The 22,111-nt window shown below is 48.7% G+C and overlaps 1 protein-coding gene across 15 annotated transcripts in view; it reads left to right on the forward strand.

The window, feature by feature from the left end:
* Window positions 1-22,111, forward strand: part of LOC147008086 (transformation/transcription domain-associated protein-like) — a 48,917-nt gene that overhangs the window by 17,894 nt on the left and 8,912 nt on the right. For 7 of the 15 annotated variants that reach the window (XM_085865934.1, XM_085865924.1, XM_085865923.1 and 4 more), the window contains 21 exons: window positions 1,044-1,261; window positions 1,353-1,550; window positions 1,898-2,158; window positions 2,634-2,795; window positions 2,931-3,027; window positions 3,302-3,423; window positions 3,582-3,752; window positions 3,948-4,016; window positions 9,498-9,617; window positions 9,824-9,943; window positions 10,367-10,522; window positions 15,323-15,504; window positions 15,631-15,961; window positions 16,198-16,464; window positions 16,687-16,893; window positions 17,004-17,312; window positions 18,716-18,823; window positions 19,155-19,301; window positions 19,383-19,596; window positions 20,119-20,229; window positions 20,354-21,339. In XM_085865934.1, coding sequence (XP_085722060.1) covers window positions 1,044-1,261; window positions 1,353-1,550; window positions 1,898-2,158; window positions 2,634-2,795; window positions 2,931-3,027; window positions 3,302-3,423; window positions 3,582-3,752; window positions 3,948-4,016; window positions 9,498-9,617; window positions 9,824-9,943; window positions 10,367-10,522; window positions 15,323-15,504; window positions 15,631-15,961; window positions 16,198-16,464; window positions 16,687-16,893; window positions 17,004-17,312; window positions 18,716-18,823; window positions 19,155-19,301; window positions 19,383-19,596; window positions 20,119-20,229; window positions 20,354-20,601 — 3,818 coding nt within the window. In that variant the 3' untranslated portion in view covers window positions 20,602-21,339. Of the gene's footprint in view, window positions 1-1,043; window positions 1,262-1,352; window positions 1,551-1,897; window positions 2,159-2,633; window positions 2,796-2,930; window positions 3,028-3,301; window positions 3,424-3,581; window positions 3,753-3,947; window positions 4,017-9,497; window positions 9,618-9,823; window positions 9,944-10,366; window positions 10,523-15,322; window positions 15,505-15,630; window positions 15,962-16,197; window positions 16,465-16,686; window positions 16,894-17,003; window positions 17,313-18,715; window positions 18,824-19,154; window positions 19,302-19,359; window positions 19,597-20,118; window positions 20,250-20,353; window positions 21,340-22,111 lie in introns of those variants that run through there. The other 8 variants (XR_015053717.1, XM_085865922.1, XM_085865927.1 and 5 more) reach the window with 6 other exon arrangements.

A 22,111-nucleotide genomic window follows, 5' to 3' on the forward strand; every position in this document is an offset into this window, starting at 1 on the left:
AGGCCCAAAGACTCAGCCTCACCACGGGAGATGCCAATGATCCGAAATGCCTTGGTTTCCACAGCATGAAGCCGAGACAGGTGAGAGGCAGGAGCACCAGCCCAGAGGGGAGAGAACAGTACTCCATCAGGGTGTGGACGAAAGCTTTGGATGTGGTCTGGAGCTCAATTGTGTCAAGGAAAGGCTTTGCACGACGGAGGACGCCAGTCGGCAACTGGCTTTGGAGGCCAGGTTGGAAATGTGGTTTTCCCAGGAAGCAGATCGTGAGACCCAGAAAAGCTTGAATGAAAGGATTTCTTCAAGAGGATTGTTGAGAAAGTACATGGTTTTTTTTTCCAGACGGTCCTTTCAGAGAGACACCGTGAGAGAGTTAGATTTGTCACGGTTGAGAGACATGTTCCACGTTTTGGACCAGCTTGTGATTTTATCCAGATTTGCAGAAAAGTGAATAAGCTGCTGCTTGCAGATCTCAGGGATGACAGATGGTACAGCAGAGGGTGGAGTATCATGTCGAATAAAAATGATTAGTGAGGTCTAATCAAGCCCGTCAGCACGCACAGGACGCGCCTCCCTATAAACTACCTTTACGCCATCTTTGAATGGCCCACATTGGGGTTAAACATCAGTGACCGTGTGACAAATCAGCTCGTTCTGACATAACCGTGGCGGAGGCTGACGTGGATGAGAGGAGTCCAGGTAATCTTTCAGTAGCTCCTTAAATTGGTGTTTCCCAATCAGCCCGTCGCCGGATTTTGTCGCAGGTCGTGACCACAGTGCAGTCGTCCTTGTTTGAACATATCTTCTTGTTAATACCTTCCACCTCGGTCTCTGCCCTGTTCCCATGTAATCCTGTTGACAGCCATTTCTCTTGCTGAGCGACTGTATGTTCGACATGAAATCTGATGAGTGGCGCCTCATCATGATGGTTCTCTTCTTTTACACCTGCGTCGATAACTCACTCTTTCATGCACCATGCAAATTTTGTTTTTATTTCTCATCACATTCGTAAATCCCACTGTGTACTCTCCTCTCCTGACGCGCAGGCCCATTTCCTTTGGGAGCATATCAAGCTGGTGCACAGCCCAGCATAGCGATGTTCTACAGTGAGCAGGGTGGTGATCATGCCATGGACCCCCTGGTGCTGGTGGATGCCATTGCCGTGTGCATGGCCCATGGGGAGAAAGAATTGTGCGAAATTGGCAAGGTGGCGCTTGCCGTAGTCTTTGACATGGCCTCAATCATCATGGGCTCCAAGGAGAGGGTGAGATGGGAGATGAATGACTTCTTCAGGTGAGAGCCTGAGTTTTTGTTCAACACTCAAAGTTGTGGATGTGTGTTTCTGTTGTGTTCAGGCGAGCCAACTACCACTTTTCTCATACGTGGTCGAGCGTCTCTGCGCTTGCTGCTACGAGCAAGCGTGGTATGCCAAGCAAGGGGGCTGCATTGCCATCAATCTCCTCATGGGGTGGCTGCCCCTCGTCTGGCTCCTCCAGCACCAGCTCACCTTCCAGAAGGCCCTGTTGTTCGTCATGATGGACCTCACTGGAAAGGTGGGCAAATTAATTTTTTTTTCCTTTTCTCTTTTCTGCCATGTTCAATAAATATTGGCGCGGTGCAGGCGGCCCAGGGTAAATCCCCCGACCCAATTTGTGGTGGTGGGTGGTTAACACCATACCACCCCACGTGTGGTGACACGTAACACTTAAACTCACAGTTTCCCTACTTAATTACATCGAGATGCCTCCTACACGTCCACGGACCAAACGACTCCACTCAATGCGAAATTCCCCATTAAATCCCTCCATCGACCCCCACAACCGTAACAATATCCTTTCAATTTGTACTCTCACTCTTCAGCTCGATAAACCATCATCACATGTGACGTGTTATCCCCAAGGTGTCGAGTGGTGTGGTGGACGTGGCGGCGGCAACCTTGGAAAAGTTGCTGCTTCGTTGCGCATCTCCTCTGCAGGAGGAAGAATGGACACCGGAGATAGCGGCGATGCAAAAAATGGCGGTGCATGCAGCCACGCACGAACTTGTTCGAGAGGTGACGTCACCAAATAGCACGGTGCGCAATCAAGCCATGCGCTCGCTACGCGTGCTGGCTCGTGCCGCCACCTCCAGCGTTGCAGAAATTATGGAACCACACAAGGAGGTTTGACCTTTGCTGCCTTCCTGGCATTCTTACTTTTATTCATTCCTTTTCATTCATTCTCATCGGAGCATTTTTACCTCCGCCACCGAAGGTGAAGGAGGTTATGTTTTCACCCCCTCTCCGTCTGTCTGTTTGTTTGTCTGTCTGTGTACAGGATATCTCAAAAAGTTGTAGACGGATCCGGATGAAATTTGGTGGGCAGGTTGGACGAACTGATTAGATCTTGCTGAAGATCCGGATCCGACTACTAGAATTTTTTAAAATGATTCTTCACCATTGAGAAATTCGGCCAAAAACGATACATAGCCTGATATTTCATTCGAAAATGTGTTGGGCCCGATACGTTCTCGTGGATCAGACATTACGTGGCGGCGGTATGCGCTCTCCCGAATGCCCTTCTCGTTATTCATGGATTCCTGTTGTCCTTTGCACATCTTCTATTGTCCAGGTAATTTCCCTTCTTCTCTCCTCCCAGGTGCTTCAGGACATGATTCCTCCAAACAAACACGTGCTCGAGCATCAGCCTGCCAATGTGCAGATCGGACTCATGGAGGGAAACACTTTCTGTACAACTTTGCGGCCTCGCCTCTTCAGCATGGACCTCAATATCCTGGAGCACAAGGACTTCTTCTCCAAGGTGTGTTGAGCTCATCCAGGTGCCTTCGCTGCATTGTGATATCAAATCTTTATGTCTTCATGATACCATTTTACTTTGTTCTCTCTTCGAGAAATGTGTCACTGACTTTAGACCTTTGACCTCATACCTTTTCAGTTGTTGAGTCTTTGTGAAGCGGAGGATGAAACTCTCGTCAATTTACCTTGCTACAACAGTCTGCCATCGCTCATACCACTGCGTCTCGCCGCACTCAGTACGCATTGACCAGGAACAGCTTGGGATTTAGGGATAATGGTTGAGGGAGTGGGTAGATAGCTGGTGATGCTGGTCTCTTCATAAGTGGAAAAGTAGGAGCCATGTAATTGTCATGTGCTCAAATATGTCCCCCCCCTTCACCCTCCACGCCTCTCTTCTTTATGTAAATAATAGTTGGCCCCAAACATTCCGCGAACTTATCTGAAATATTACTACATTGCAAATATTTGGGAGCTACCTTTTGAATGACGTATGGTGGAACTGGCACGCAGATGCTCTCGCCTCTTGCACCTACCTTCCGGAGGTGCGGGAACAGATCATTGCTGCCCTTTTCAAGGCCTTGATTTCCACCAACGATGAGCTGCACAAAGCTGGAGAGGCTTGCATGGCGAAGGTAAGGATTAACACCGACGAATCCCATGTTGCGAGTTTATTTTCGCACTGCCATGTTGGCAAAGTGCTCTGTTGTCCCACTGCACGTTTACCTTGTTCCTTGTCTCTTCATCACTACTTGTGTATTGCTGCACAAACTTCTCTTATTTGTTTGTGCAGGTTCTGGAAGAGACGACCATTGAGATGGACCAGATCCACAACCTGGTGCGTCCATTGCTCATGCTGGTCAAAGACTACCATACCTTGACGCCCAACATTCTCTGCAGGTTCGCGTCGGTCATACGTCTCTTCCCCAGCTCTCTCGACGACAAGTTCTGCAAGAAAATAATGGTGAGATGTGGTCTGATTCCGTCCGCCGTCGATGCATTCACTACGCATCCCTCCGTCCATCTCACTTCGTGTCCTGTACCTGGTGCATGTAAGAGCTTTATTGTCCGATGATCAGGGTGAAAGTCTTATTCTACATTGTTGAACTTGAAACCTTTCCTTTTTCTCCATCTTTACCCATCCATTGTTGTTCCACAGCAACATTTGCGTAAATGGATGGAGGTCGTTCTGATCGTTCACGAAGGTGGACAGTGCACTGACGGCTTGGTGAGTTTGATCGTCCATGATTGGGTGTAGGAGCCCCTTGGTTTGGGATGCGAAGCGGAGCCCTCGGCTTGGCTGCACACTTCATTGCTTGGGATCTATAATGCATCGAAACACATAAAACTCGAGTACAGGTACAGCTCACTCACATGGAACTTCACATGTTATCCTGTTGTAAGCCATTGGTGTCACTCGGGAGTGGAGCTTTCATGTGACGTTTCAAGGTGCCATGGGACGTCATCGGTGAGGACGCTTTGCCGGCACAGAGCAAGTTGTTGCTGGTGAAGTTTGAAAAGGCCACCAGTGCCAAACAAAGTACCTGCCTGGAAAAGCCAAAACTACTCATGCTTTGAAATTTTTTACCCCCTTGGCAAAGCTTGCTATGGAGAATGGATTTGCTTGTGTTGGGGTCCATCCCGACTTTAGCCCCCAAAATTATGGGATTTATTTGATGCTACGTGGGATTGAAACTGTGGTTTGACAGCTTGGCGAGAGCCTCCGGCAGACTCAGTTTCCTTACAAAGTCAAGTGACTGGAGCAACATTGAGAATTTTGATCACACTTTTAAAATTGGGAGTGTCCCAACGGAAACTCCATGGGATCCAAGCGTATCGGATCTGTGCCCTTGACACAGATCGAAAGCGTCAGAGCATCGACATTAGGGATTGAGACGGAAGGTTCTGCCTGCACACCATGTCTGTTTCTCTGTCTGCCTGTCTTGATCGACATTTTTGTTCGATACATTGTCAAGGCTCGTATCAGAGCGAACACACAGAACATACAACAAAGGGAGCAGGAGACAAAGAGGGGCAGGAGAGGGAGGCACAAAACAGTTGGGAGCAGAGACATTTTATGTGTGGAAGGTAGAGGGATGGGGTAAACAAGATGGACACCACAGGGACTTTCAGGAAGGAAAACAGGAAGTTTGAAGGAGCAGGGTTTGGGGTGGATTCTTGCAGGAAGAAAAGATCGAGGTTTTGGATGGGGGAAGATTTGAGGTGGTAGTGAATGGCTATTTTGAAAACCTGGAGGGAAGAATGGGATTAAAGAGAGTGTGAGAGCTTGTCCCAAAGGAGGGAAAAAAGAGGAACGAAAGCGTGAACGTGAGCAGTGATTCTTCATTTTGGCAGTTTCACCAGAAGGGGGTTGCTGGTGGATCTTGAGTGTCCTGCGGAAATATCGGAGTGACATAGCACAGACAGAGTGGGGTGGGGGGCGAGGCCAGAGAGGAGTCGGTTCAAGACAGAAAGACCACTGACCTGCCTCCGGTGAGAGAGGGGGAGACCCAAAGACTCAGCTTCATCGTGAAAGATATCAATGTTTTGAAAAGCCTTGGTTTCCACAGCCTGAAGCTGACCAAGGTGTGAGGCAGGAGCACCAGCCCAGAGGGAAGAGCATTACTCCATCAGGGTGTGCATTTAAGCTTTGTAAGTGGTTGGAAGCTCGTGTGTGCCAAGGAAGGACTTTGCACGATGTAGGATGCCCAGTTCGCGACTGGCTTAGGAGGCCAGCATGGAGATGTGGCTTTCCCAGGAAAGATCATGGCAGCTAGTGAGGCCTAAAAGCTTGAATGATGGGACTTCTTCAAGAGGGTTGTTGAGAAAGCAGATGGGGGAGTTTTCTCGACGGCCCTTTTGGAGAGACGAGGTGAGAGTGTGACATTTGTCAGAATCGAAAGCCGTATTACAAGTGTTTGACCTGCTTGTGATTTTATCCAGGTCTGCAGAGAGTGACGAGGCCACTGGTTGCCGATCTGAGGAATGAGAGATGGTTCGGCGGAGGGTGGAGTCATCAGCAAAGAGATAACGAGGATTTTCTGGAGAGTCGGAGAGATCATTGATGAAAACCAAGAAAAAGAACAGGGCCCAGAACGCTATCTTGAGGAACTCCAGCCTGGACAGGAAGAGGAGATGAGAGAATCCCATTAAGAGCCAAACGTTGGCCTTGACGGGAGAGGAAGTCTGTGAGCCATGAATGGAGATTGCCTTGGATACCATAAGATGAGAGTTTGGTGAGCAGAGCAGAATGCCAGACTGTATCCAAAGCTTGTGATATGTCTCGGGTGTTGGCTCTGGTCTCATGTCCGGCATTGAGGATCTCCGTCCATTGTTGGGAAAGCAGAAGCAGCATGTCCAGGGTGGAGTGACCTGCTCTAAATCCAAATTGATGATCGTAAATCAAGTCATTCGAGAAGAGGAAGGATTTAATTTCTGAAGCGATGATGGATTCCATAACCTTGCTGATGATTGGGAGAAGGCTGATTGGTCTGTAGTTGCAGGGATCTGTTTTTGCACCTGTTTTTATGCAGAGCAGTGATGTTTGCTGATTTCCAAGGAGATGACAGATCCCCTTGAGCATATGAGAGGGTGAATAGAACAGAGAGAGGGTGAGCAAGAGCAGAGGAGCAGGTTTTTAGGACACGTGGGCTGATGCCGTCTGGACCGGTTGCATAATCTGTCTGAGTCGAAGTTTGAAAGCAAGCTCTCCACCTTGTCAGGAGAAAAGGACACAGAGTCCGGGGACAGTTGGGTACGACTGGGTAAAGTGGGCACAGAAAGCGATGGGTTGATTTAGAAGCAAACATGGAGTTCAGGCATTCAGCCTTTTCTCATGGTGAAGTGTCAGCTGTGCGGCCATTTGTGGTAAGGGAGGGGATGGAGGGGGAACATACACCAGAACCAGATTTCATTAGACACCACCAGGATTTGGAGGGAGGAGAGAGGTTTGAGAGTTCAGACTTGAGATTAGAAAGATGATGTTTTCTGATAGAAATTGGTCCATGTTTTCGGATAGTGAGGTGTAGATGGAGTCATCACTGTTTGGTGGACGGTACAGCACACATATAAACATGAGGTGGGAGCGGAGAGGAAGCCAGAGGTATTCCTGGGGGTGTGGGGGAGTGAGGGCAGTGCATGGAGAGTGACGAAGAGTCTTTGATAAAGAGAGCAACTCCTCCACCAGGACGAGGCTCAGGTCTGTCATACCGGAGGAGGGAGAAACTAGGGAGAGAAAATAAGGAGTCAGAGACATCTTGGAGGAGGAAAGTTTCTGGTAAACAGATTGTCTGGTTTGTCAGTGAAAACCTGGATGGAGAGATCTGTCAGGTTAGAGCGATGGTCCCGGATGTTTGAGGTCCACAATGTTTAGGAAGAGGGAGGGAAGAGGCTTTGGGTGCATGAGGAGGGTAAAATGTGGGAGGAAGGGGCTGGCTGAGGAGGAGGACAAAGGAGGCGATGTGGTGATGGGATGAGGCACAATCGGTCGTACTAAGAGAGGGGGTAGAGGGAAGTAAAAAAATTGCATGAGGTGGAGGAATGAGATGGAAGAGAAAGGGCAGGGGAGAGAGGCAGCTTTGTGGATGTGAGGGGCGGCAGCTTTGAGAAGTGGGACTGTGAGGGGGGAGATTTGAAGGGGAGGGTGAGGGGGAGATTTGAGGGAGAAAGGTTTGGGGGAGCTTTTGAGAAAGGTGAGAGGGATACGTGGAGGGGCAGAGAGTGAAGTTTGTTTTGAAGAGGGAGCAGGCAGCTGATTTGAGAGGGAGGGAGACAGAGAAGCTTTTACGACGATGAGAGATCATGGCCATGGGGGAGGAGGGAGAGGACAGTTAGTAAAGCAGACGACAGTGGAGAGGGGCTCAGAGAGGAGGTCGGAAGAGGGGCAAGATGGGAGGGGTAAGGAGGGAGTATAACAGGGGAGGAGTTCGGAGGAGGTAGATTTAAGGAGGTAGGGTGAATTGGCGCTCAAGTTGGACAGAAAGCACGATTGATGGAACACACGAACATGGATTGCAAAATGGGATTTTTTTAAATTTTAAGTCAGAGGATACGTCTAAAGAGGTTAGGGGAGGGGTGGAATACAGGTGAGTTGAGGTACTGGAGGAAAGGAACGCTGTAACAGTTGGACTTTTCAGGCACAGGATCGATGATCAGGTGGAGTAAAGGTAAAAGGTTGGAAAAAAAGATTGTGAAGGTGAATGGTAAATACCTTCACGATCAAAGTGGGAATGTCAAGGTGGATCGGCAAGGAAGAGGAAGAGAGATGGAGGAAGTCACGTGGTTACGCGAGGTAGGTAAGGTAAGAAGGGAATTTAAAAAAAAAATTTTAAAGACATTAAGCAGAGAGGAAAGTTGGGAGGATTTGAATGAGTGGAAAAAGGGATTGTGGTGAAAATTGAAAGCTGAAAGTAAGAAGGAGAAATACAAGAAACACGATCGTGCACACAGACGAAGGGAAGGGGTAGGCAACAAAGGAACCCGGTAGGAAAAGTTCGAGGAATACTCGTCAATCGGCACAAGTTTTAAAACAAAACCGAACTCGAAGCACACAGGAAACACGGAGACAACACAATAAAAACAAAAACTACCGAGAGAACGTGTATTTGAGAAGGTTGGCAGAGACGATGGAGAGCACCAGCTGTCGCTCAACAACCGAAACCGGAAGTGATTGCTGTCAAGCGTATCGTTTGAGATCACGTACACCTTTGCGGACTCACTAAACGGGAACGAAACACTTTCATTCATTCATTCAATTATTCATTCAACACCCTCCGCACTCTTCCCCTTCACCCTCTCTCCCCCTCTCCTTGTCCCACCCATTTGCTTCTCTCACCCCGCTCCCTCTCTCCGACCCCTATCCCTCTCTCTGACCCCTATCCCTCTCTCCGACCCCTATCCCACTCTCCGACCCCTATCCCTCTCTCCGACCCCTATCCATCTCTCCGACCCCTATCCTCTCCGACCCCTATCCCTCTCTCTGACCCCTACCCCTCTCTCCGACCCCTATCCCTCTCTCCGACCCCTATCCCTCTCTCCGACCCCTATCCCTCTCTCCGACCCCTATCCCTCTCTCTGACCCCTATCCCTCTCTCCAACCCCTATCCCTCTCTCCGACCCCTATCCCTCTCTCCGACCCCTATCCTTCTCTCCGACCCCTATCCCTCTCTCTGACCCCTATCCCTCTCTCCGACCCCTATTCCTCTCTCCGACCCCTATCCTTCTCTCCGACCCCTATCCCTCTCTCTCTGACCCCTATCCCTCTCTCCGACCCCTATTCCTCTCTCCGACCCCTATCCCTCTCTCTGACCCCTATCCCTCTCTCCGACCCCTATTCCTCTCTCCGACCCCTATCCTTCTCTCCGACCCCTATCCCTCTCTCTGACCCCTATCCCTCTCTCCGACCCCTATCCCTCTCTCCGACCCCTATCCCTCTCTCTGACCCATATCCCTCTCTCCGTCCCCTATCCCTCTCTCCGACCCCTCTCCCAATCGACGGGTTGTATTTGCTGGTATCCAAATATAATTTGAAATAAAATATTTAAATGTATGTTCGTTTATTTATTTATTTGTACCTTTGTTTTTTTCTTTTTTCCATGTCTTTGCACTCTTGGACTCCAATGTATGTCGTTCATCGGATTTTTAAACAGCTCCTACAACTTGTACTTCTACTTCGAACCGGCTTCCCACCACACCTCCCCGCTGTCCCCAGGAGATGAAGATCTGTGCCTCCATCATCAACCTGTTGCACGTGATACCGGCTGCTCCCCAGAGCTTTGTCAAACCGTTGGTGGACATCGTGATGAAAATCGAAAGCGTTATGCTGATTGAGGTCAGACCATGTTTCAGGGGTTCCGTTGTGGTTGTAGGTATTAATATCAAAAGAGAATTTCTCCAGGGTTTTCAGGCCAAGTTTGTGCTTGTTTGATTGAACAAAGGTCCTCATTGTTGTTGTACCGCACAGCGTAGGACCTTTATTTCACCCCCGCCCCAATTATTTTCATCTATTTTGATATCATGATGCGTGACTTTCCACAGGCCGGAAGCCCCTTCCGAGATCCGTTGATCAAATTCCTGACTCGCTTCCCGACACAGACAATCCAGCTGTTCATGAAGGAGAGCACACTGAACGATCCACAGTGGAGCCGCATGTTTATGGTGCGATAAGTGTTCCTCGAACGTGCGTGGCAGTCACAAACGAAACGTTGCCCGAGGCTGACTCTGCTCTTCCCGTTTGTTTCAAAATTGGAGTGGAGTTCAGTTTATTTACAGGACGTGATTCCTTTTTATCGCCGGTCTAGTAAATGTGAAAACATTGGAAAAGGTCACAAGGAGCAAAATCACACACTGGGAGAAATTATCCTCAAACCCTACCTAATTAACACAGCACCGCCCCCTTCCCCCCACCCCCAATGTGGTGACACAAAACAACTTAAGCTGACAGTTTCCCTACTTAAATTACATCGAGATGCGTCCTGCTCATCCACGGATCATGTTACTCTATACAATATACTTTATCCAAAATTCCCTTAATCAGCAGCAATGCAGAAGGCTCATGAATGCATTTTTTTTTTCCTGCAGAGTTTCCTGAAACATCCAGAAGCAGAGAACTTGTGCTACGTTCTGTCGATCTCGCCAAGGCGTTTCTTTCGCCTCCTGCCATCGGGTTTTGTGGCACTGACCTCGCCGACACAGATGCAACCACCCCGTCTTGACTTGCAGTTCAACACCATCAAGGTATGGAAGCACTTCAACACCAGCCTCACAATTGGTTGTAACAGTTTTGCCATTTTTTTGGCACACGGTGCGGAGAGAGGACGTGTGAATGGAGGAGGCGTGGGGGAGGTGTGGGAAGGGAAGGGGGAACTTGGCCCATTGATGGCTGAATGTGAAACCTGGGTATCTTCTATCCATACAAATAAATGTCAATGTGTGTGTGTGTGTGTGTGTGTGTGTGTGTGTGTGTGTGTGTGTGTGTGTGTGTGTGTGTGTGTGTGTGTGTGTGTGTGTGTGTGTGTGTGTGTGTGTGCGTGTGTCTTCCATAACTCCCAAACCATGAAACTTCTGGGCCCCAGACTTAGCATGCAAACAAAGAGAACTCCAAGCGAGTGCCTGAATGAAAATTGGGTGTTTTGAGTGAATTTAAACACTCCTTTTGAAGATAATTAATGGCTTACCTCCATGAAAGGGTTATCCTTGGCCAGCTCAAATAACACCTCGCAGGGGTCTTAGCCGCCACATTGATTCAGCCTACTCAACCATGCGTTGCCTTGGAAACACGATCCATTATATCAGATTTGAGAATCGCATGTTGTGGACTAAATAAGTTGTCGAAATCTGGGGTGAAATTTTTTTAAAAAAATTAACAAATTATCTCTGGTCTGGTGGCTTTTCTGATTTTAACAAACGGACCTCTGATAGCTTGTACATGTTGCTGCGTTTGAGCCTGGGGAGTAACTGCTGAAATCTATGTATCCGGGTTCTTTCCGACGACATCTTTGTTCTTTTCATTATTCTTTCCAATTTTTTTCACAATTCTCTTCATTCGTTCTAATCGTTGCTTTTTCTTCTCTTTCATCTCATTTACTCTCCGTTTCTCTCCCAGGAGAAGTGAATTATTGCAGTATTTTTTGTTTAAGGCTCACTTGGCTGTACCTGGATGGGTTTGAGGGTTACCCCTTGGTGTTAATTCAGCGGATGACGTAGATTGAACAAGCATGAACGGGTGCCTGGAATGTCCTATCCCTAAGAGAGGATGATCACCTGTCTCTGTTATCATCTGAGCTCAAGCGTTTGGACATCGGGATTGCAGCTCTCTCTGAGGTTCGGAGACCGGATTGCGGCGAGATAATGGTGGGTGGTTACACCTACTATTGGTCTGGTCACTCTGATGGTTACCGCGCCCAAGGAGTTTCTGTAGCTGTGTCCAAGAAGCTGACTCCAATGATAATTGAGGTAACACCGGTCAACGAGCGTATTATGAGACTAATGATTCGTCACTCCTTAGGTACCAGCTTGCTGGGATGACCGAGTCATTCGAGTATCCTGTGTCGGAGTGGCGACCAGTCCAGGATTGTGCCCCATAGCCAAGGAGACTGCTTCGGCAGCACCGACGCTCTGGACAGAGTATGGTCCCGATGGATGGATGGATGGACTCCTTCGGTGTCATTTCCCTGGTCTCTGTCTATGCTCCGACTGAGGCGAGTGACCTCACCGTGAAGGACGCATTCTACGCCACGCTCGAGTCTGTGGTTGATCAGTGCCCCAGACGAGATAAACTTCTAGTCTTGGGGGATTTCAATGCATCGACTGGAACTGATAGGGATGGTTATGAGACATGTGTTGGTCCCCATGAGTCTGTAACTGTGAACGTGAATAGCACCAAGTTCCTTGACTTTGCAAGAAGTGATGGACTTAGGGTGACTGGTTCATGGTTTCAGCGCCCACAAGATCATCGCTGGACTTGGTATTCCAACGCTGGTGGTGTGGCAAAGGAGATTGACCATGTGCTCGTTGATGGTCGCTGGAGGATGATCCAGAACTGCAGGGTCTACCGGAGTGCTCAGCTCCTCAATACCGACCAGAGGCTTGTTGTAGCAACTCTGAAGTTGCGGCTTAAATCCGAGAGAATGGTACCATCCCAGCCTCGGCTGGATGTTGGCAAGCTCAAGGATGAGAGGGTAGCTGAGGAGTTTGCGAACAAGCTGAGTGGAGATTTGGGGGGTCTGGGTGCTTTGGGGAATCCTTAAGAGTTGTGGAGTGCCTTCAAGACCACCGTCCTTGATGTTGCCGGTGGATGTCTTTGAACCTACCGTGGGGCGAAGAAGAATTTTGTCTCTCAAGGGACACTGGATACCATTGACCAGAGTCGCAGGGCCAGGCTGAATGGCAGAGCTGAGCTGTTCAGGGAGCTGAAACTGTACGTGCACTGAGGGTGGACAAGGAGGCCTATGTGCGAGGAATCTGTGAGGGGGTAGAGCATCACCTGTGGACAGGTGATTCTCGTCCCGCTTACAGGGGAATTCGAGCATTGCGTTCATCCAAGCCCATCCCTCGGAGCACTGCAGTTCGAGCAGAGAGTGGTAGGCTCTTGACAGAGGAGTCCGAAGTGAAGGCCCGCTGGGCCGGTTACTTTGAGCGGTTGTTCCAGGCTGATCCACCAGCTGTCGAGTTGGATGTCAGGGGTGTTACTATCCCTGTTGCTGAACCTCCAATCCACTGTGATCCACCTTCGTTTGTGGAAGCAGGCTGCGGTGAACCGGTTGAAATGGGGTAAAGCTCCTGGGATTTGTGGTATCCATGCTCAACTTTTTTTTTTGTATGCCTTGTCGAGGCTCGTATGAGAGCTAACACACAACGCACAGCAAGGGGGGCATGAGACAAGAGGGTCGGGAGTGGGAAGGACAAAACAGTGGGGAACGGAGACATTAGGAGATCTGTGGAAGGGAGAGGGATGTGGCGGGGAACACGGGGAATACAAGATGGACATTACAGGGACTTTCAGGAAGGAAAGCAGGGAATTTGAAAGAGGTGGGCTTGGGTTGATTAATGGGGGTGGAAAAGATCGAGGATTTGGATGGGGGATGATAAGAGGTGGTGGTGAACGGCTGTTTTGAACACATGGAGGGAAGAGTGGGGTTTTTTCCAAAGGTTGGAAAAAAGAGGAATGAAAGAGTGAAGGTGAGCAGTGATTCGTGATTTTGGTAGTTTTACCAGAAGGGGGTTGTTGGAGGACCTGGAGCGTGCTGTGGAAATATGGTGGGGACAAATCGCAGACAGAGCAGGGGGGACGAGACCGGAGAGGAGACGGAAGAAGACAGAAAGACCACCGACCTGCCTGCGGTGAGAGAGTGAGAGACCCAAAGACTGAGCCTCATTGCGGGAGATGCCAATGATCCGAAATGCCTTGGTTTCCACAGCGCGAAGCCGAGAAAGGTGGGAGGCAGGAGCACCAGCCCAGAGTGGAGAGCAGTACTCCATCAGGCTGTGGACAAAAACTTTGTAAGTGGTCAGGAGCTCAGGTGGGCTGAGGAAGGACTTTGCACGACGGAGGATTCCCAGTCGGCGACTGGCTTTGGAGGCAAGGTTTGAAATATGGCTTTCCCAGGAAAGATCATGGCAGATCGTGACACCCAAAAGCTTGAAAGAAAGGACTCTTCCAGAGGATTGTTTGGAGAGTGGATGTGGGGGTTTTCTAAACGGTCCTTTCGGAGAGACATCGTGAGAGTGTGAGATTTGTTCGGATTGAAAGACATGTTCCACGTGTTGGACCAGTTTGTGATTTTACCCAGATCTGCAGAGCGTGAAGAAGATGATGCTTTCCGGTCTGAGGGATGACAGATGGTACGGCAGAGGGTGGAGTCATCAGCAAAGAGATAAAGAAGATTTTCTGCAGAGTCGGAGAGATCATTGATGAAAACCAGAAAAAGAACAGGGCTTAGAACACAGCCTTGAGGAACTCCAGCCTGCACAGGAAGAGGGGATGAAAGAACTCCGTTTAGGGCCACACGTTGACTGCGACAGGAGAGGAAGTCTGCGAGACATGAGTGGAGATGGCCTTGGATACCATAGGAAGAGAGTTTGGTGAGCAGGGCAGGGTGCCAGACTGGGTCAAAAACACACGATATGTCCAGGGATATGGCTCTGATTTCATGTCCGGCATTGAGGACCTCCATCCATTGTTGGGAGAGCAGAAGCAGCATATCTAGGGTAGAGTGACTCAGTCTGAAACCAAATTGATGATCTGAAATTAAGTTGTTGGAGAAGAGGAAGGATTTAATGTCCGAAGCGATGATGCATTCCATAAACCTTGCTGATGGTTGGGAGAAGGGTGATTGGTCTGCGGTTGCAGGGATCTGTTTTTTCGCCTTTTTTATGCAGGGCAGTGATGTTTGCTGATTTCCAAGCAGATGGAAGATGACTTCCCTTCCCCTCACACTGCCTTCCCTCCTCCCAAACCCCACCCCTCTCCACCCCTCATACACATCTCCGGGCGGTCTCCGCGTGCTATATTGACCTGCTGTTTTAAAGTTTCTCATTTCATTCGATCCTGTACTACCCCTCCATCCTTTCTCCACAAGTCCCACAACCAAACGCAAGTCGAGACCCCCCCCCCCACTTTACCCCTCCAGTCCCCTTCCCAAACGCAATTGCAGAACCCCTTCCCTCTTTTTTACCTCCTCCCAAACCACCTACCCACTTCCCTCTCCTTTCTCCTTTGGAATGTATGGTGACATTTGGTGAGGCATTGCTCTCCCCACCCCACCTCCTTTTCTCGCTCTTCCCCATCTTCATTGCTCCCCCTTCCTCACCCGCCCTGAGCTTTCCCAACCCTCTTTGCTCTCCCCTCCTCACTCCCCCAACACTCCTGCTCCCCCCTCCCTCCTTTCTCTCCCTCCCCTCTCTCCGTCCCTCTTTCTCCCCTTGATATTCCCATCAGCGAAGCGACGGCCTGTATTTGCTTGTCATCAATAAAGTTTGGTCAGATCAGGTGACCTTTATTTATCCATTTATTTATTAATCTATTTTTCTCCACAGGTAATCACTATCATCGTGAAGTACAACGAAAAATGGCTGCCGGGACAGCCTGCGTTGGCAAGCTACCTGCGTCGAGTCTGGATCAGTGATGCCTTCCAGGAGGAGCATCGCAAAGAGCACATTGTCGCGCCACATTGGAAGGAGCCCAAGATGCTCGCTTTCTGCCTGCTCAACTACTGCAAGTACGTGAAAATGGTCTCTTCTGGGTTTGGTCACAACTGAACCACCTGTAGAACTTCCATTCTCCATCTTCCAGCGAAATCTCCATGTCAGTGTGAAACTTCTCACCGCCGTTACTTTCTTCTCAGACACCACTTCGGTCAGACCGAGCTGCTCTTCCACCTGCTCAGAGGCCTCACGACTCCATTCCTTTGCCACTTGTCCTTCCTCAAGGATTACCTTGAGGAAGAGCTTCCGAGGCTCTACTCGGCGCAGCTCAAGCGCATGCTCTTCTTCAAGTTTGTGGACATCTTTCATGACTCATCCTTTTCCGAGGAGCTGAAGGCCAAAGCGCTCCAGCACGTTTTGATACCCGCCTTCCAGCACAGCTTGGAGCGTGGGCAGGTGGAGGCGTTGCTCGGCCCGGCTAATCCCGAGGGGGGCAGTCTAAAGAGCATCAGCAGCATCTTTATCGACAAGGTGAACCCTCCCTCGAACACACACACACACACACACACACACACACACACACACACACACACACACGAGTTTATTATGTTCTGCGCAGATTATTTTATGACCGGTTCTTCCAAGAATTCTGGCTAACTATTGGCCTCTAGTTTTGGATGCCTCTCTCTAATCTGCGTTGCATTCCAAGCCAAACTCAACAATCGACCATCTCTCATTTACCGTCCCCACCACACCCTCCTGCGCAGGTGCTGGAGCCAGAGAGACGAAGGGACATGCTGGATGTCCTGCGTATCGCGTTGCTGCAGTTCTCGGCACTGCTCATCCAACACGCCTCTCACCACATCTACCACAACAACACGAGCCACAAAACCAAGCTTCAACGACTCATGAGCTTCGCCTGGCCCTCGTGGCTGTCCAAGGCCGATGTGGACCCCGTGTGCCAATATCACGGACACCTCGTTCTCGCCCATTGCATCGCAAAGTTCGCCATTCGGAGGCTGATCGTGACGAATGTGCGTAATGGTCACGCGTTCACCTTTTTTTTTGTCTTTCCCCAAACTCTGTTGATGTCCAAGTTTTTTGTTTTTTTTTGCCCCCCAAATGTTGATCCTCCATAAGGAAGAAAATTCAGAATGTCTGTTGGTACCGACAGTGCGGCTGGTAAATAACTTGTGTTGTCATTGGTTGATCCCACAGGCGAAGTAACGAGGACCATCCTGTTTTTTTTTGTGCAGGTCTTCCTCACCCTGCTGAAAGCCCATGTTCTTGAGGCACGTCCTGTGGTGCGCCAGGCCCTTGCCATCCTGACTCCCGTCGTACCCATGCGAATTGAAGATGGACACCAGTTCCTGGCGGACTGGACAATAAAGTTCATGGTGGAAAACAGAGACAGGATGCCACAGCTCATGCACATCATCCATATCCTGGTGCAGCACCACAGGGTGCGGACCTGCATGTTGCGTCGATATGAAATTGTCTTTGAACTGTACTGTACATGCATCTTCGTTTGAGCTTGCCGATGGCTTTCCTTCTGCCACCTTCATTTATCCAGGTGTACTACCCTGTTCGTCACACCTTGGTGCAGCACATGGTGGCTGCAATGCACACGCTGGGATTAACCCCCAGTGCCCCCCTGGAGCAAAGCAAGCTGGCCATAGACCTGGCTGAAGTCATCGTGGCGTGGGAGGTGCAGCGGGGACGAAAGGTCCAGGCTGATGTTGTTCCTGAAGAAGGTAGAGGCTCATGTATTGGTTGTGATGTTGGCAGGGCTAGTGCTGGAGATCGAAACTCCGCAGATGGAGCTGAAGCTGTGATGCCGGGGACGAGCCAAAGTTCAAGTGCGACTGGTGGTGTGGAACAGGTTTGTGAAGCCGTTCCGTGCTGTGACTGGTGTGGTGAGTTGAGCTGATGCAGGTTTCATTACCCTCGCCAAAGGAGAGGCTGTTGCATTTGGGTCCGTTAGTTTGTCTCTGTCTGTTTGTCTGCACAGAACTTTCATGTTTTAATGATAATTATGACGTCATAGGTCACGTAGTGCGGCAGCCATGTTGGAAAAACTTTGGGTCGCTGTTTCTCTGAAACCGCATCAAGGATAACAATTGAAACCTGGCACACACGAAAGTACTCCTCTTGGGGAACAAGTGCGATTTTTTTGATGACATCATAGGTGCCTTCGTTATGACGTCATAATTGCATATTATGTAGAACGCTACATCTGATCAGTTTGAAAAATTTTCAGGGTCATCTAGGGATAAAATGGAAGACGGGGAAAAAAATTGATGATGTCATTGGTCATGTGATTCGGCAGCAATATTGTTTTAACCTTCAAAAATCTTCTCTGAAGTGGCTGAACAGATCGAGGCAAAACTTTACACATATGACCGCCTATCCATGAGGAACAAGAGTCACACGTGTGACGTCATAGGTCACATGGTTTGGCAGCCATATTAGCCACTGCTTAATCAATCGACGCGAAACTTCACAATTATGATGTCGTTGTGATAGGGAATACATGTTTTAAATTTCACTTTGATCAGAGACGTGGTCTGGCAGCCAGATTTATTTATTTTTTTTGATCTGGGTTATTTTTGATTATTATTTTTTTTTTTTTGGAATAAGCCTCACTTGGCTGCGCCTAGATGGGTTTGAGGGTAGAAGAGAAGCAGCTGAAATGTAAATCCCATCCAGGTTCCTCCTGATGACTTCATCTTCACTTTTTGCTTGTTCGGGTTCCTTCCAATTACTCCAATGCAGGACTCGTACCTATTTGGTCTTCCAATTGATTTTGAATTGAATTAATTTTAGTCCCATTCTAAATTCAATTGAATAATTATAAAAATTATAAAGTGGAAGTTCTAATTATGTCTCATTCATTACGTCACACAGCAGTACACAAACGCTACTCGAAATGAACTTCACAAACACCACACAGCGAGCGCTGGTGAGGGTCTGCAATCTCTGATTGCTCTTTTTCTTGTTTAATGATAAAATTACCAGCTTCTTTGAAGTGCCGAAGGATACAGGATGAAAGGTTACCACGTATGGAGTAGTGAGGAACATACAGACATGGGGTTGAATGAGCGTGGCAGTGAAAGTAGACATTGGATGAACCCAACAGGACGTCGGTTGAGGGATTCAAACCGCCATGGGAAGCAAGAAGAATCTGAGGTTGATGTGATGATTAATTTGATTGATGTGGACCTGCTCGTGGTTTCTGACTCCTTAATTGTGATCTCTCCGCACCGTGCACTTCGTTTTGCTCAGGCTGTGGTCCGTGACCCGGCTGGGCCCCACAAGCAGCAGTCCAGCAAGCCAATCGACAAACAATATACAGACACGGTGATCAACTTCTTGATACGTATTGCTTGCCAGGTACCACAATGCTTATCTCGAATTCAGCATCGCACCATTTTCATGATGTTTTATCACAACAACCCACTTTCTGATGATCTGATATGATTATGTTAACTCGTGGGGCCACTAAAGAGGGTATAGACTGGGGAGGAGATACCATAGTTTTGTCATTCTGCCCAACTCATGCAGACTAATCTATTAGATTGTTAACAAAAGAATATGGAGGAAAGTGTTGTGTTCCCTTTGAAGATCACCGAGATGTTTAAATGGAGGATGAGAATTTAGCTCTCAACTTAATTTCCCAAGATGTAGTTTTTTGGTTCAAAAGACCTTGCTATGTGTGCTGCAGGTGAAACACCAGAATCCTGTGTTGGGTTCTACGGGGGAAATGTTGTCTCATCGCTCCATGACACTCCTCAAAATCGCTCTGAAGTCCAGCATGTGGCACGGTGCCGTGCTCAAGCTTCAGTGGTTGGAAGAACTGCTCATGACTGTCGTGAGTTCTTTGATCTGACGGTTCATCTCGCATTCTTTAACGTGGTTCTTGTGCACAGGTGTGTCATGAATATTTCTCCAGGAACAAGGTGCGCAGGCTGACCTGGCCGACGTGTGTACGGGCCTTGAGGTGTTGTCCTTTCTGCTGACGGTGTTACCTTCATGCGCAGTTCTTGCCAGCTTGAATCCACTACAACAGGTTCTCATCGCATGCATGAGCTCCCATGACACCAAGGTGCTCCGTGCGGTCCAGGGCCTCTTGTCGCGCCTCATGAGCTCTTTCCCCACTGAACCGGGTGAGTGTCAGTTATTTTGTTTCTTTCGATAAATTTGACCTTCCCTTTGTACTCAATTTTACCTTTGTTCTTCAGCCTTTTTTTGTCCCCCGGCCCTCCGACAAGGCTGGAGATGGGCGACATTAAAATGAGCTCCGTCTGACCGACTGATCATCCGTCCATGTGCTTTTTTCTCTCAGCGTTAGTTCTAAAACTGTTGAATATTTCACTTTCATATTGCAGATATCGACTCCTCATGACAGTTTGTCAACCTGATTAGATCACGGCACTGATTGGCTGAATTGTTACCATGGCAACCATCTCGGCAACTTGGCTTACACACGTGAACATTTAGCTTTCATATTGCAGATATCTATTCCTCATACCACCCAAAAGGTGGGGTACCTGGAGTATCAGTTCCTTGTTGGTCAACACACCTTTCTCCCCAAGGTTGTCTGCACCCGCCCTTTCCCCTCCCTCCATTTTATTTTGTTGACACCTTCCTGTGCAAATCTCATTGCTACCTTACCCCCCTTTCCTTAGCATCTCAGTATGTAGAGCTGGAGAACCTGGATGGAGCCGTTGGCAAACATTTTTCTGAAGGTCTCACCAACGATGAAAAGTGTGCAAGCAGCAGTCCCACACAGCTTTTTGGTGGGTTGACCACACACAAGGTAGCCAAACTGCATTCAGGCCTCTCCCCTTCTTTCACATTGTCATCCCTCCAATCCTCACCTCGGTGCCCTTCTTCACTGACAATGGGTCATATCTTCCACAGAACTGTCCAAGGTGTTTACCATATCTCAAATAGTTACAGCACTTAACATGGTCGTTTCACTTTCCTTCACCCAAACTGCTTCTGTATTGGAAATGTGTGAGAGTGTAACCCGGTGTCGGTCGGCGGGAACTCAAATTCCACCAGCTCGTGTCAACCGCAACACGTCGACATGTGGCCAAAGATCGAGGCTTCGGATTACACGGTGGTTCTTTAATCTCACGGTTCCTACAGAAATCACGACACAGTGAGTTGCCGATTTACGTCGTGCTCGTCCGATATTACGTTGTTCGAAATTTTTATGTACAGCACTGTTGTCCACATTGTGAATTTTTAAAATACAGTTGGGCACTGTCCGCCAGTGTAGAAGCATCTAATCACCCGTTAGCGGAGAACCCACAACATGGCAAGCAGACAGTAGATGCCTCGTCACTTTATCTCTCGGTCTCACGTGTTTCGCTCTGTGATGAAAGTATACTTCAGTGTGTACTAAAGGGTGCTTAACTTTTGTCTAATATGTACTTCGGTGAAGGTTAAGTTTCGTGATCGCTCGTTCTCCGTGAGATCGTCGGATAAAGAAAAAATGAAATGGTTAATTACTTGTCCTGAAATGGCCTACATCTCCAGATTCTTCAATAAGAATGCTCCAGGCAGTTTATCCAACACTTGCAGAGGTTTAAATCATTTTTCCCCTTCATTTAAATTACTCCAAGTGCGTCGGTAAAAACTGTGCCTTTTTCAGATACATTTACACACATCCCAAACGTGCATGAGGAAAAACATGAATACGCATGAAGAAAGACATGAATATGTATGAGGCAAAACATGCATGGAACATAATATGCTGTCGTGGGTCTGTGCGGTGAAGGTTAATCCCCCCCCGACCCAAATTGTGGTGATGGGCGGTTAACACCGCCAGCTCGGATAGCCGAGTGGTTTTCTTTCAGAGGCGGACATGTTGATCCTCGGAGATTATAAAACGTACGAGAGGGGTGGGGCACAATGGCGGAGCGACGGAGGCACACATGGATGCACGGGGAGGGGTTATGTACAAACCCACGACAAATACATGGACACAGCAACTTAAAATAACTGCGGAATTAAATGAAAACAAACAAATATTTACAAGGGACAATAATTCAAATATAATTAGAATCGTGAGATAAATTAAACCTGAAGTCGAGGTGCCTCTTCACACAGACTTAAATACAGACAAGGGGAAACGAGATAAAAGAAAATCCTTTCTTCATTCTGGCACTCCGCTTGGTCCACGGGTGGTCTTTGTGGAACTTGGAATCGAGGAGCTTCGTCCTGCACGCACGTGTCGACGCACCCAAAAATGGTGCCAAGCCGCTCCCTCGCAGTGGGAAAAACGTACGTCAGACAATTTGTGTGCGGTATTCAACACCAAGGCTCACAGACCCCGTGCAGCTTCTTCGTGCGTCGATGGTCCTCACCGACCCGCTGCTTTTTAGAATCGCGCCATCCCTTTCAATGACATACACGAGGTGTTGGGCCCCGTCTCATCTTGCTCAGTATGCGAGTCAATTCGCCTCAGCATGAATACGAGAATCGTGCCGTCTTCTTCATGCGTCGAAGGAAAGCCAGCCACAAAGCCCTGTTCTTGCGGGCCATCTCCGAGCTACGGTCTCTCTCGACCACGTGCGTCCCTCACTCCACACTCGTCCAACAAAGCCATCCACCTCTTTGCTTCTCCATCTCTCCTGCCGTCACCCCGAACAACCATCCACCTCTGCGGCG

This window comes from Eptatretus burgeri, chromosome 22 (assembly GCF_056783735.1).
Source record: "Eptatretus burgeri isolate ZD-2024b chromosome 22, Ebu_testis_v1, whole genome shotgun sequence".
Lineage (NCBI taxonomy): Eukaryota > Metazoa > Chordata > Myxini > Myxiniformes > Myxinidae > Eptatretus > Eptatretus burgeri.